Source organism: Camelina sativa, chromosome 5 (assembly GCF_030686135.1).
Source record: "Camelina sativa cultivar CO46 ecotype springtype chromosome 5, ASM3068613v1".
NCBI classification, from domain to species: Eukaryota; Viridiplantae; Streptophyta; class Magnoliopsida; order Brassicales; family Brassicaceae; genus Camelina; species Camelina sativa.
The window spans coordinates 7,144,514-7,157,566 of NC_141884.1; the positions used below are offsets into that span (position 1 = coordinate 7,144,514).

Below are 13,053 nucleotides of genomic sequence, written 5' to 3' on the forward strand. Positions count from 1 at the left end.
AGAAACATTTCAAAGACATCACAGACAAACACTAAAATACTTCATAAAATCCATTCATGAAGGTCTTCCTAATATTTATGAACCCCTTCCTAAATTTTCAACAATGCTTCCTGAATTTTAGACAAGGCTTCATTCCAATCATTATTTGCGTGAGAAACTCTATGATGATTAACATATGAATGAAATTCCAAAGTAATAAGCAAACAGACCTCTAACAATAACACTAGCAGTTACCATTCTCATAAAACCATTCCAAATTTGTCTAGCTTAAATGGATGGGACAGTTCTAAGATTGAAACTTCTTCCAAAAAAACTCATACCAGTACAAGAAGAACACAAATTTGAGTTGAACTAAGTTAAGTCGTTGTTGTTCTCTAAAATATACAACAAAAACCTCAAATAGAAGAAGTAAAGGAAAGAAACAAACCTCATCTCAATTCTCAAGAACTTCAACTTCACAATCTTGAAACTTGTTGAATATCCTTTGGATCTTTACCATTCACAATAGACCCAACAGAAACACAAGTCCCCAAGATCTCTCTCACTAAACCACTCAATTCCTTATGAGTGGCCTTATGATCCTTGCGATCTCAATCACATCACCAAACATTATGCTTAATGTTCTCCACCTTCTCCAGCTCTTTTAACGTCGTCATGACCAGCGCCGCTGCCGACAAAACCATTGTGACTTTCACATGACGAATATGTACCCAATAGCATCGCTGCCGACGGTTCAACATCATTAGCCTCTATCTAATTCGACCTCAAAGCAAAATTTTGAGAGATTTTATCGAATCCACATTCATAAAAAGTAGATCTAACCAAAAATGCAGGGGAGAAGAACACAATCTCATGACGATTCGTTTCGGGTTAAAGGGGACAAGGAGGAGCTCGTGAGAACCAGCAATGAGAATTAGGTAATCTCCGGTGAGAACAAGAGAATTGAGGCTATCTCCATTTTAGATATTTCGTGAGAGGTTAGATAAAAGAGACGACATGAAACAAAGAAATTATATCAATTGTTTCTTATTTTTTAGATTTTTCTTAATTATTATGTTAATTAATAAATGCTAGTTTTGGAAAATTGGAGAGGATGTGCTAACTTTGGAAGAAAAACTTAAAAATGTGTTATTCTAAGGTATTTCTCAATTATTAATCGTTATAAATTTATAGTGATTATTAAAAAAAATTATGAATTTATAGAGTTACCTGTACAATTTTGGCAATTACGGTAATCTCTACCTTTTGCTTTTCAAAACCTTTTTCAATTGAGGAAAAAAAAACTACCTAATTGAATTTGTCAATTTTGGTGGGTTACAAACCTATCGAGTGGATTTATATGGGTAAAGTTCATAAATAAATTATAAAGAAGGGGCAAAGAAGCAAATTTTTATTCCTCGTGAACTCCACGCCCCTTTCTTCTCCGTGAGGAGAAAAAAAACACAAACCAATCAGCCAATTTTTTTTTCTTGGTCAAGACATTGATTCTCACAACAATCTCTGCAATAATCAAGCTCAGAGGTTCATACCGCATCTCAAAATATTGTGCTCAGAGTTTTCAGACATTTACGGTCGTTTAGGTATTTCATGTCACATCTCCAAGTTTGTCTCTTTAGGGGTTAGATTTTACCGTTTCTGTTCTGAATTCGATTCAGTTTTCTAGGGTTTCTATTTATACTGCTGGGTTTTGTGCAATTGTGTTTCTCAGCTCCGACATTGTTTACCTCTTGAGAAAAAAAGACTAAACCTTTTAAGGCTTTAGCTGTTGGCATATATATAGCTGTATAGGTCAACGATCAGTAGGAGAAGTGTGGAACGAAGTCTCGAACATCTTATTAGTTAAAATGTTGAATTGCATGAGTGGATCTTGTTGTGAGTTAGCTTATTTAGCTGAATTTGTCTCGCAGGAAGCTCTCGAGGGTTGTTTTTAGAAACTAGGGAACGTGATAATGGCTAGTAGCGAGAATTTGGAGAAATCGAGTAAAGAGAAGGAACCTAAAACACCGCCTTCTTCTTCTGCTGCTCTTCCCTCTTCACAGGTTTGCGTTCACCCTTCTCTTCTCTGCTTCCAGTTGTTTTCAAGAGGACCTTAATATAGGAAAGGACCCATGACTTAAGCTATTAGAAGCCAGGATTAGAAGCAGGATACTAGAAAGGAAATAGAAATATTTTTCAAACCCTAGATTTCAGCTAATTTGTGATTTTTGTTTCCCTATCAGTGACATGTTATAGTTGGAATATTCTGTGTTTTGCAGGAACCTTCGTCGGCTGTGAGTGCTGGCATGGCTACTCCAGATTGGTCTGGTTTTCAGGTCTAGGACATATTCCTCTGTCTATCGATCTGTGGTCTGTTTACCTGTTTAAAAATGGATTTGATAGTTATATGTTTCTTTTTGACAGGCATATTCTCCAATGCCGCCACCTCATGGTTATGTGGCATCAAGTCCCCAACCTCACCCTTATATGTGGGGAGTTCAGGTAAACTAGCTTACATCTATCGCTTTTTATTGGGATGTGTATTTAGGTGTTCAGAGTGCTGAAAAAGTTGCAAATGACTTATTGACTGGGGGTTTACTTTATGTGAGTTATAGCGTTCGACATTGATAGTTGCGTGCTTGGGGAATTGGTCTTGTTCTGAGTCAAGATTAACTCCCATTAGAATAAGATATTCGTTCAGCTCTTTGTCACCATAGCTTTGATTTATTGCTGAGTGCGACATCAACTTTTACAGCATATGATGCCTCCTTATGGAACTCCGCCTCATCCGTATGTTGCAATGTATCCCCCAGGTGGCATGTATGCGCATCCTTCAATGCCTCCGGTACGATCAGAGTTATTACTATGAAATGGACATGTATTGAAATGGTGGCTGTTAATCATATCTTTTAACACGTTCTATATTGTGTCAGGGTTCTTATCCATATAGCCCTTATGCTATGCCTTCTCCAAATGGAATGACTGAAGCTTCTGTGAGTTTGCGTCCCATAATTTTTCATTGTGTGTTTCTCAAATGGTCTTTTGCTACCTTTGTTTATTGTAGGATCATAGTTGAGAGATTGTTTTATGCAGGGCAATACTACAGGCGGCACTGAGGGTGATCCTAAGCAACCTGAAGTGAAGGATAAATTGCCCATCAAAAGATCAAGGGGAAGCTTGGGAAGTTTGAACATGATTACAGGAAAGAACAATGAACCTGGGAAAAACTCGGGAGCGTCAGCTAATGGAGCTTACTCGAAAAGGCATGTAACATGCTTGATTTTATCCAGTTTATGGGACGCATGGTTGTTATCATAGGATTTTAATTACGTATGGGCTATGACCTCTTTTGGAATCATGCTTGCTTCGTTAGATAACATTCATTCTGTTATTGCTCTGAGATTGTCAAAATTTTCTGGTTCCAGTGGGGAGAGCGCTTCTGATGGTTCAAGTGAAGGAAGTGATGGAAACTCTCAAAATGTAAGTTTTGGAAAGCTATCATCATCCTTCTCATTTGACTCCTGTTTTTGTCCGTATGCATTCATTCTGGCAATCATGTTGGGACGAGCCACTGTTTCATGGGGTTTACCTAGTTGGTTGACTCTGCAAGCCTTCATTTGAGTTATCAACAAATTTGTTCTCTAAGAACCTAGCATGAATCTGAATTAAGATTGATCTATTCATTTCCTTGGATTTTCTCATTTAATTCCATGAATGCCGCTTGCACTTGTGATATATGCACATTAGCAAACTAAACCTTTCAGTTGTACACCTTGCATCATCAAACATGTCTGTTGGATCGTCTGGGTTGAAAATTCTTTAATTTGCAATCCTTGTAGGAGTCAGGATCTGGACAAGACGGAAAGGATGGTTCGTTTCATGATCTTTGTTTTTCCTTTCATTTCTTTCATGTGACTTAACATCCTGAAAGCTGCTTACCGGAGAGTGCTTTATTGTTTTGCATTTCAATTGAAGCAGCATCTGAGAATGGTGGTTCTGCTAATGGTCCCGGAAATGGAAGTGCTGGTACACCTCTTCTACCAGTGAACCAGACCGTGCCAATCATGCCAATGACAGCTGCAGGTGTTCCAGGCCCACCAACAAATTTAAATATTGGGATGGATTATTGGGGTGCCCCTACTTCATCTGCTATCCCTGGAATGCATGGGAAAGTATCTACAACAGTTCCTGGAGTTGGTGCTCCAATCACGCGAGATGGTGGCCATTCACAACCCTGGTTACAGGTGTGTGTGCCCACCTTTTCTTCCCTAATTTTTTACTCAAATTCATATTGCTTTTCTCTTCAAACTCAAGATTTGTTTGTCTTTCAATTAGGACGATAGAGAACTTAAGCGACAAAGACGGAAGCAGTCCAATAGGGAGTCTGCTCGAAGATCCAGGTTGCGTAAACAGGTACTAAACAAACCTTAGGTTGCTTCTAGCATTCCCATGTGAACTAAATATTGATACGGAAGAGTTTTTTGTGTTTCAGGCCGAATGTGATGAGCTGGCCCAACGCGCCGAGGTGTTGAATGATGAAAACGCAAATCTCAGAGCAGAAATCAACAAGCTCAAAAGCCAATGCGAAGAGCTCACCGCTGAGAACACCTCTCTGAAGGTAAGATTGTAAACCTTAAAAAATAGTTTTAGATCCAACCAACAAACCAGTCCCAGGCCATGACTCACTTTACATCAGACACAGACAGTGAAACTCGCCTCTCCTCTATTATTTGTTCTTTGCAGGACCAACTTTTGTTATTCCCTCCACTTGAAGGCATAAACATGGACAAGGATGGCCACGAACCAAACACCGATCAAACAGGCGGCGCAGAGCGAAAGGTTGATTCCTACAAAGACACAAAGTGAAAAGACATACAGCAAAACCAATTCCTAACACAGGTATAAAAAAAAGTAGCAGCAGCAACAACAACACTCCACGGTTCTTTGCTAACAGGTGGTTGTAGGATTTTAGACATCAGAGATCAATTGGTTCGGAATAGTTCCTTGTCTTTCTTGAGGGTTGTCCGTCCAGTGTGTGTGTGTTGTAAGTTAAATTAGATATTGGGAATGTTTTGTTTTATTTGCAAAAGCGATATTTGAGGCAATGTGCTTCTCTGTATCAAATTTTCTTTGATTAGATATTTTTCAGATTGATGTTTTCTTCACTTGATGAAGTAAGTTTATTTAAGTGTGCAAACGTTAACAAATGAGTTTAGTAGGCCGAGCAATTCTCTATCCTGGTGATGTGCATATATATTAAAAGTGACCGTGAGGTTGGCATTAACAAAACAAGCTTCTATATAGGACTAAGATGATGCTCTGATGAAATCTCAAATATCTGAACTACAATTTGTAATGTATGAAAGTAACCATAGTAATTGTTCTCCAAAATCTCATGAGATCAAGTCCTGGAGAGGAGTTATCCAAGGAAGTTTATGATGACCAGGTGGAGGACTAAGTTGCAGAGAACAAAATCAGCAAAAGCTCGCTCTGGTGCTAAATCCTGCAATATTCAAAAGTAATGCAAATATCAATGAATAGCTGTCTTATGAGGATAATAAGACACATTGTTGAAACCCCTAATGACTGCTGTAGGAGTTACCTTAAATTCCTTGTTTTCTTTGTTCACTTGAATCCGGAGGCAGACTATATACGGGAAAGACAGATTGTTTAATTTCAGTATCCAGATATTCCCAAGCTAATCTTTAACAAGAAACAGATGGGAAACTTGAATGTTATTAAAAGAAAACACATTAAACTCACCGGCAAGAACTGCTGTCCCGATACACGAGAGAACTCCTGAGAGAAATGAGTTGAAAGGAAACGATCCAACAAGAGCCATGTAAGCAACCTGCTCAATCACAGCAATCAACACATACTTAAACGAGGTTCCTTTATTAAGAAAAATTCAACAATGTTTATCAAGAAATCCAGTAGAATCTACATGAGTCAAGAATTAAGCAACAAGCTTGTGTTCTTATATTGTAAAAAACAAAACACAGAGAAAACATTTCAACAACAAAGTGATGGATGCTAATACAAATGAACCCCAAATTGCAAACCAAGTAGAGTAAACTTGAGTGTCTTGTTCTAGTTGAACTGTGAAGTTCATAGATAACATTTTTGAATCCATATATCAATACAACAATCCGATAATAATATATAAACCCAAATATTTATGATTTCAACAAAATTCTCGTAGCTGATGAACATTACAACTCATAAATCTGTTATCCCTATAAACATAAACGAACCAAAAAGCACGGATCTAGATGCACATTTGAAGCAGAGAAGGAGCTTAGAGTAGTACCTGGATCAAAGCTGTGAAGACCGCGAAACAAACATACAGGTCGATGATCTGCGAAAACGAGTTCAAAAACAAGAACATTAAGGTGATTTTCAATTTCGAAACAAAAATCCAATGATGATTCTGATCCATAAATGGTGGACCTTAAGATTCGTTGGTGTAGCAACATAAGCAGATCGAAGAGAGTGGAATAGATCCTGAGCATCCTTCGTAGTCGATTTCACCATTTCTTTCTTCCTAACAGCAACACACAAACCCAACAACAAACTTTTCTCGTGCTTCTTCTTCTTCTTCTTCTTCGTCAGAGTCTGATGGTTTTACTCTCAGTGTAAAACGACGTTGTTTCGCTGATTAAAACGGGCTGTCATTGTTTGGGCCGAAGCTCAAGTCTAAATTTTCCAAACGGTGCCGTGTTTGACCGGGTCAGAAGTGATATACTAAGGTGACGGTCTAATTAGAATTGGGCTTTTGACGTAAAGAAAAAAAAAAAGCGAAGAAACAAAAGTACATAACTTTGTGTCTGTCTATATGCCTAAACGATTTGGCTTTTTTTTGTACAGACAAAATCCCCAGAACCGCCGACTTAGATTTTTTTTTCGTCCAAGAGAATATACGTATAAATATATAAATGGGTCGTCTTCTTCTTTTTCCAAACAGTAGTTTCTTCATCGTCGCCGGTTTAGGGTTTTCATTGCTCTAGCAGTCTTTCTCTACAAGTTTCTCCTAGTTTGCTCTTTTGCTCAAAGCCCTTTTGCCTTGCGATCAATCTGAAGAGTTCTTAAGGTTAGTTTTCAAAATTTGATTTTTTTTTTGAAGTTTATATGTTATTGCTCCTTTATTTATTATAATTTGTGTGTTACCTTTTTACTCGAAATTGATTAGAGTTGTGTTGTTCTTGAGGTGTTTTTGGGGGTCAATTCATTGTTTATTTCGTTATTTGTGTTATAAGCAAATTTTGTTAGGGTTTTTTTGGGAGAAGCTGAAATGCATAGTTTTTTACTTGTCTTATATTTAAATAATGATTAAAAAAGTTTCTGCTTTTGAAATTGTGTTCAAGTTAGGATCAGCTTTTGTTAAGTCTTCTCCGATGACTAGTCGTTTAAGTTTCTGCATAATCTTGTGGACTTTTTTTTGTTATGAATAGCTTGTCTTGACTGCTTTTGATACCCTTGTTATCTGTTGGTCTGTTTCTGCCATTGAAGGTTTATTTTTATTTTTGTTTTTATTGCTATTTCTTACAGAGTTGACATATTGACATTTGTGAACATCGAAGAAAAACGTTGACATTTATCCTCTGATTACATACTTTTATTTCTCCAATATGAAGACAAATGTATGTATCAGGTGCTACAGCCAGGTAAGTCTCAAGCTTTCTGATGAGTGATTTGTCTGTTGTGTTGCACGCTTTATTGTTTGTTCTGGCATGTTTTTTACTTCACCGTGTTGAGTAGCTGTCCCTTTTTCAAAAAAAAATCTGTTTTTTTCATCTTTGTAAAGGTTGGTTGTAAATTCTTTCCTTTCTTGTAATCTCTCTAATATTACTTGGTCTAAGATTGTAAAGGAATTATTCTGGTAGAAGCAAGGGTCATCCATGTATTAATTGATATTGCATACTGAGTCTGGTCTCCTTGTGAAATTCCTGTTTATATGACATTGACAGTGTTGTTTCCTTTAAACATGATGTTTTGCTGGAAAACTCATGAATCACTGTTCATATAGTTGCTTTTTGGATGGGGTTTATAGCAGTTTCTTTTGTGATGTGGGTTATTGTATGATGATAGTCTTTTGATTTTATGTTTTATCTATTCAACTATGAGATTATGTCCTTGTGAACCATTCCTTTGATATTTGTACATATTTTTTTTATATGCAGTCACTGCAGTTTTACCATATCTGATGCACACTTTTCTACTTGCAGTTTTTTTCGATGCTGTTGGTGAGTTACCATCCTTAGGACTGCTACAGAGTTCGTTGTGTTCCTTGACTTTCCATTCAAGGTTATAGGTTTAGCTTCGTTAGTAGATAAAAATGGAAACCAAAATCGTCAAGGTATCGGATAGTAGTTATAAAGATGGACTTGGGAAAAAGAGAAAGCATCCTGGGAACTATACTCCATATGATTCTGGAAGGTCATATGTAAAGCTGCAATGTGTGCTCACACCGAACAGTTCCACCCAAAAGCTTGAGAAAAGCAGAAAACCGAATGTTGAAAACAAAGTTAATGTTTCTGAGAATCACGTTGGGAAGTCTTTGGTCAGGTACTACTCCTATTTCAAGAAGACAGGAGTGCCAAAGCGTGTAATGTTCTATGAGAACAATGAATGGATTGATCTGCCTGAGCATATCATTGGCGCCATCAGAGATGATCTTGAAGCAAAGAGAGCTGCAGTTGAGTTCAACTGGAGCGGTCGCCATTTTGTCCTGGATTTCTTGCACATGCATCGACTAGACTTGGAAACAGGTGTAAAAACACAGCTTGCTTGGATTGATATTGCTGGCAAATGCTTTTTCCCCGAAATTTATGACAACCTCGAAAGGGACTGCTGCCATCAACGTGATCCAGAACAACATGATCAACGTGAGATCAAGCTGCACCTTGAAATTGATCTCAATGGTGGGGAGTTACCGAGGCTGAACTTGAATGAAGTTACCGACGAGTCTGGCGACAATATGGATTATATTCAAGTTTTTCAGGGATCTTCAAATGGGCAAGATGACGAGGCATCAGAGGATAGCTGCACCCGTGAGCCTGATAACGCTGTTGTGAAATGGGGTAAAGCAGAAGCTGATCAATTCTCTGGTGTCAAACCTGCTGTGGAGCAACTTGATAAAGATGCTGTCAAACAAATGTTTACTTTAGGTACTGCCACTCTAGGGGATGTAGAGTTTCTTGATGTGCATCAGGTTTCAAGCGAGATTGCGAAAGCTCGTCTATCTCTTTTCCAGAAGCAAGCTGACATCACTAAGAAACACCGAGGAGATGCGAACATTAGATATGCATGGGTTCCTGCAAAGAAAGAAGTGTTATCTGCAGTTAAGATGCATGGACTTGGAGTGGGTGGAGCATTTATTAAAAAGTCTATGTATGGTGTTGGGGTTCACTTAAATGCTGCAAACTCCCCTTATTTCAGGTTTATAATTCTTCCTCTATGCTCGTTACCCTCTTGCCTGCCTTATGCTATTTTTGTTTTCCACGTTTTAGTTCTTTTTTACTTTTTTGGTTCTCTCTAAGCAAGTGTGAAAGATATTGTTTACAGTGCTAGAAACTGTGATATTGACGATAATGGTGTGAGGCACATGGTTTTGTGCCGTGTAATAATGGGGAATATGGAGCCTCTTCGTGGTGATAATACTCAATTCTTTACTGGTGGAGAAGAGTATGATAATGGAGTTGATGATGTCGAGTGTCCGAAGCATTATCTTATCTGGAACATGAATATGAACACTCATATTTACCCAGAATTTGTAGTTAGCTTCAAGCTGTCTATCCCAAATGCTGAAGGTGATTACAATATGTTCTTTCTCCCACCTCTCCTTTAAAGTATAATATCCCTCAAAAATCAACTGATGACGCATTGAATGGGAGACAGCTTATAGATCTTGCTGAAGATCAGCTTTTTGGATCCTGAAATCTTCCTCTTATAAGTTAGAAAAGGATCCACTTAAGTGTCACCTTGTGACCTCTGGGGGTGATAAACACACTTGATCATCCCAAGGGTCCAGTGAGATATTCATGGCTAATGTATATGGGTATTTCGACCTATCACATTTTGTTTTCTGCAGTACTCGAAACTAGATGACATGTAATATTTGTGCAGGGACTATGCTTCCTACTACTCAGGGTAAGCACGAGACTTCGGGGCTCACCTTGGAAGGACCCAACGGGTCTCCCTCAAATGTAAGTTTAATTGTATCTGAGGAGGTGTTCTCAAGCAGTGAGAGTGTATATTTGATTGGGACACAAACCAGTAATGTGGCTTGTTTGTATTAAGCAGGAGCTAGGAAGGGTATCAACTGAAGGTTCAGGGAGCGAAAAGAATAGTGTCAGTTCCAGCAGTAGAAGGCCCAGATCTTCCCTGATGCCTTTCCCTTTGCTATTCAATGCAATCTCAAGCAAAATTGCCAAGAAAGAGATGGACTTGATTATTGCTGGTTACCAGGAGCTTAGGGTTAAGTTTTAAAACTGTTTCTTTTACCCATTTGTCAAGATTATCTCATATTGTTTAGCTGAATCTATATGTTCTTGTTGCAGGAGAAGAAGATATCGAGAATGGGATTTTATAAGAAGCTGAGGGTGATTGTAGGAGATGATGATCTGCTGAAATCCACCATAACAGGTCTTCAAAGGAGTTTGGGTTAGAGTAACGAATGTGTCGACTTCTCTTTTGCTGTCGTTGAAACCTTTAATAATTAGATCAAGTCAAACCTTGACTTGCTCTTTAGGAACTTGCTATTATTGTTATAATAGTTACTCTTGGCGAAACTAGTGTCCTGATATTTCTTATTTTGAATCAAAGAGTCTTTTATTTATCAACAGCCTTGGTTTTTTGAAAGTATCTTTTATTCATCAGCTGGAAATTATTGGTAGCAGAACTCAAAATCATCCAATAACAAAACAGTTTGAAATTTACAGATGAAACGGCGTCGCTAGTAGTAACAAAATGAAATATTCTTAAAGAAGAGCATCGGTTGTAGGAGAGAGCAAAAAAGCAGGTTTTGAAACTGTTTATGTAAACTGTGGATGAGTTCCGGTGTCAGACGACGGATCCCATCCCGGAGGCTTTATATTGGGCCAATCGCCACGGCATCCCAAGCGTATGTACAAACTCTTCTTACCTTAAATAACACAAACGACACATTTAATCCCATAACAGATTAAACCATCAACTTACAAATGGGTTCCTTTCTATTTATTACCTGGGAGTCCCTTGTCTGAAATGATCAGTTGCTTAAGTGCACTCAATGATGCTTGAGCCACGCTCTTGGCATGCGTCGGGTCCCAACCTTGGAGCTTCACCACTACGTCTGCATTTGAATACCCAATTTCCCTCTCTTGCTTGTTTCTCCTCGCTTCTTCTTTAGCTGATTCTTCATCTGCATTCAGAACCAATCTTGGTTGTGTAAGGAATGATTAATTATTGTTCCGTTTACAAGGATTTTTTCTAAATGGATGTCGAGAGAACTAACCTGTGGCTTCAGTCTGTGATACCCAAACGGTAAATCCGGAGTAAAGATGTCTCCACTGATCGGCTCTCCCCGCAGCTCCATGTTTACCTCCCAAAGTTGAGACAACAGTACGCACATGGCTGCAAAGTCATGTAAGATTGGTGGCCAATCTTGAATATAGTAACTGAAAACAGATTGAAACACTAGATATGACTTTTTTACCTGCTCAAGCTTTCCAACACTGAACTCTCTGCTTCAGCTACAGAATCCGGCCCTTCTGCAAGAATCCCTATAATGAAGAAAAATAAAGGGTCATGAGAAGTTAGGAAGATTTCCTTTTTTAGACTATGATGATCCAAAAGCAGACTCACAAGAATCGAGTGTTTGCTTGGAAAAGCTTTCCAACAACTCCTTTGAGTCTAGAGGACTGTACCTGCAAGATCATATCAACTGTATAAGACTCTCAAAAGTACCTCATACTGAGCTCTTGAATGACAGGGAGGAATCTGAGATCATACCCAAGGCCAACAGCTAGCTCCCGAGACACTTTTTGATTAATTTCAGTTGAATCTCCCACAATGTAGATAGATGCACCTTTAAGAAGTTGCATCATTCCTGCAGTCAAAGACTCCCAAGATTCAACAATATCAGGCCACTTCAATTCCCCATCCACCTTTTTCATATTCACAACCAACTGATCTTCGTCTATGTACCTGTTCTGGATAAAAACACACAAAAACTTCAGCCCTCAAGGAAATGTTTCACACGGTACAAAAAAACTAGTCATGTATGTAATGAAACATTTAGGCGTAAGCTAGCTAACCATATTGTTTCAGAGGGCATAATCTTGTCAAAGAGCTGGTTAGTCTCTAGAAGTGTAATCAGCAACCCGTTCCGCTTTTCTTTAACGGCTAAAAAAGTTCCATCAGCGTCTACGGATATATCCTTTGGAGAAAGTATCTCACCTGTCTTCAACCTCAATTTTAACTCCACTTCTTTGCCACCATCCGTGAACTGCACATCATATTATAACTCTCAAAATTGATTCTATTTCACTCTCCCAAATTCTACTGAAACGTACAATAATCACATGATCGTGGTATAAAGACCATCATTATACACGAGCAAGACAGCAACTAGTGAAGCAGTTGAAATGTAAAACCAGATTGATTGATTCAGAAACCACTCGAATCTGGAATACAAACCGAGACGTGAATGCAGAAACTGACCTCATAATCGATTGTGCTAGTGGATACGGCGGATAAGCAGTTACACGAGAAGCTATTGAATCGATCGGCGGTAACATTCTGAGAGAATCGCCGGAAGCTTTGAATTCCCCTGAAAACGTGAGGTGAGGAACGAATCCGAGTGGGAGAAGAGAGAGACGCTTGACCGGTGGTAGTGTGTAAGGAAGGAGAGTAGAAGATTGTCGAAGCCAAACCAGAAGCAAAAGCAGCCATGGCTGATGATTTCAAACTCTCCCCAGACCAAAAAGTATTACGCGGATAAGGGGAAAGAGACGAATACCAATCGTTATAATGGGCCTTAGTCATATATTTAGGCCCATTTATTACGGTGATGAGCCCACGATATTATAACGCATG

The 13,053-nt window shown here is 38.6% G+C and overlaps 4 protein-coding genes across 12 annotated transcripts; 2 read left to right on the forward strand and 2 right to left on the reverse strand.

Moving 5' to 3' along the window:
* Positions 1-1,302: 1,302 nt before the first annotated feature.
* Positions 1,303-5,183, forward strand: LOC104786001 (bZIP transcription factor 16). 2 transcript variants are annotated; one of them, XM_010511301.3, is made up of 13 exons: positions 1,303-1,580; positions 1,908-2,039; positions 2,256-2,312; positions 2,401-2,478; positions 2,732-2,821; positions 2,910-2,969; positions 3,070-3,239; positions 3,402-3,456; positions 3,816-3,846; positions 3,955-4,220; positions 4,312-4,389; positions 4,469-4,594; positions 4,720-5,183. In XM_010511301.3, exons 2-13 carry the CDS (start codon positions 1,950-1,952, stop codon positions 4,840-4,842), a joined length of 1,224 nt encoding a protein of 407 aa, XP_010509603.1. In that variant the 5' UTR covers positions 1,303-1,580; positions 1,908-1,949; the 3' UTR covers positions 4,843-5,183. The 2 variants fall into 2 exon arrangements, with proteins under 2 accessions (XP_010509603.1, XP_010509604.1); XM_010511302.3 differs by having other exon boundaries at positions 1,393-1,521.
* Positions 5,184-5,256: 73 nt separating this feature from the next.
* On the reverse strand, positions 5,257-6,702 carry LOC104786002 (dolichyl-diphosphooligosaccharide--protein glycosyltransferase subunit DAD2). Its single transcript, XM_010511304.3, has 5 exons — positions 6,427-6,702; positions 6,287-6,334; positions 5,740-5,827; positions 5,579-5,622; positions 5,257-5,479 (listed from the first exon to the last, which is right to left on the reverse strand). The coding sequence occupies exons 1-5, from the start codon at positions 6,508-6,510 to the stop codon at positions 5,396-5,398; spliced, it is 348 nt and encodes a 115-aa protein (XP_010509606.1). The 5' UTR covers positions 6,511-6,702; the 3' UTR covers positions 5,257-5,395.
* LOC104786003 (putative inactive poly [ADP-ribose] polymerase SRO1) lies at positions 6,334-10,817 on the forward strand. Of its 7 annotated transcripts, none has more exons than XR_015598467.1 (7): positions 6,746-7,066; positions 7,525-7,640; positions 8,202-9,414; positions 9,541-10,025; positions 10,102-10,181; positions 10,279-10,452; positions 10,536-10,817. XR_015598467.1 is itself a non-coding variant. In XM_010511305.3 (7 exons), exons 3-7 carry the CDS (start codon positions 8,312-8,314, stop codon positions 10,641-10,643), a joined length of 1,710 nt encoding a protein of 569 aa, XP_010509607.1. In that variant the 5' UTR covers positions 6,746-7,066; positions 7,525-7,640; positions 8,202-8,311; the 3' UTR covers positions 10,644-10,817. The 7 variants fall into 7 exon arrangements, 3 of the variants coding, with proteins under 3 accessions (XP_010509607.1, XP_010509608.1, XP_010509609.1); XM_010511305.3 differs by having other exon boundaries at positions 9,541-9,785; XM_010511306.3 differs by having other exon boundaries at positions 7,525-7,616; positions 9,541-9,785.
* A 114-nt stretch (positions 10,818-10,931) lies between these two features.
* On the reverse strand, positions 10,932-13,014 carry LOC104786004 (putative inactive shikimate kinase like 2, chloroplastic). Of its 2 annotated transcripts, none has more exons than XM_087513264.1 (8): positions 12,679-13,014; positions 12,273-12,463; positions 11,968-12,167; positions 11,821-11,882; positions 11,672-11,738; positions 11,471-11,589; positions 11,201-11,377; positions 10,932-11,119 (listed from the first exon to the last, which is right to left on the reverse strand). In XM_087513264.1, the coding sequence occupies exons 2-8, from the start codon at positions 12,273-12,275 to the stop codon at positions 11,010-11,012; spliced, it is 738 nt and encodes a 245-aa protein (XP_087369390.1). In that variant the 5' UTR covers positions 12,276-12,463; positions 12,679-13,014; the 3' UTR covers positions 10,932-11,009. The 2 variants fall into 2 exon arrangements, with proteins under 2 accessions (XP_087369390.1, XP_010509610.1); XM_010511308.3 differs by having other exon boundaries at positions 11,968-12,162; positions 12,679-12,971.
* Between the last annotated feature and the right edge of the window lie 39 nt (positions 13,015-13,053).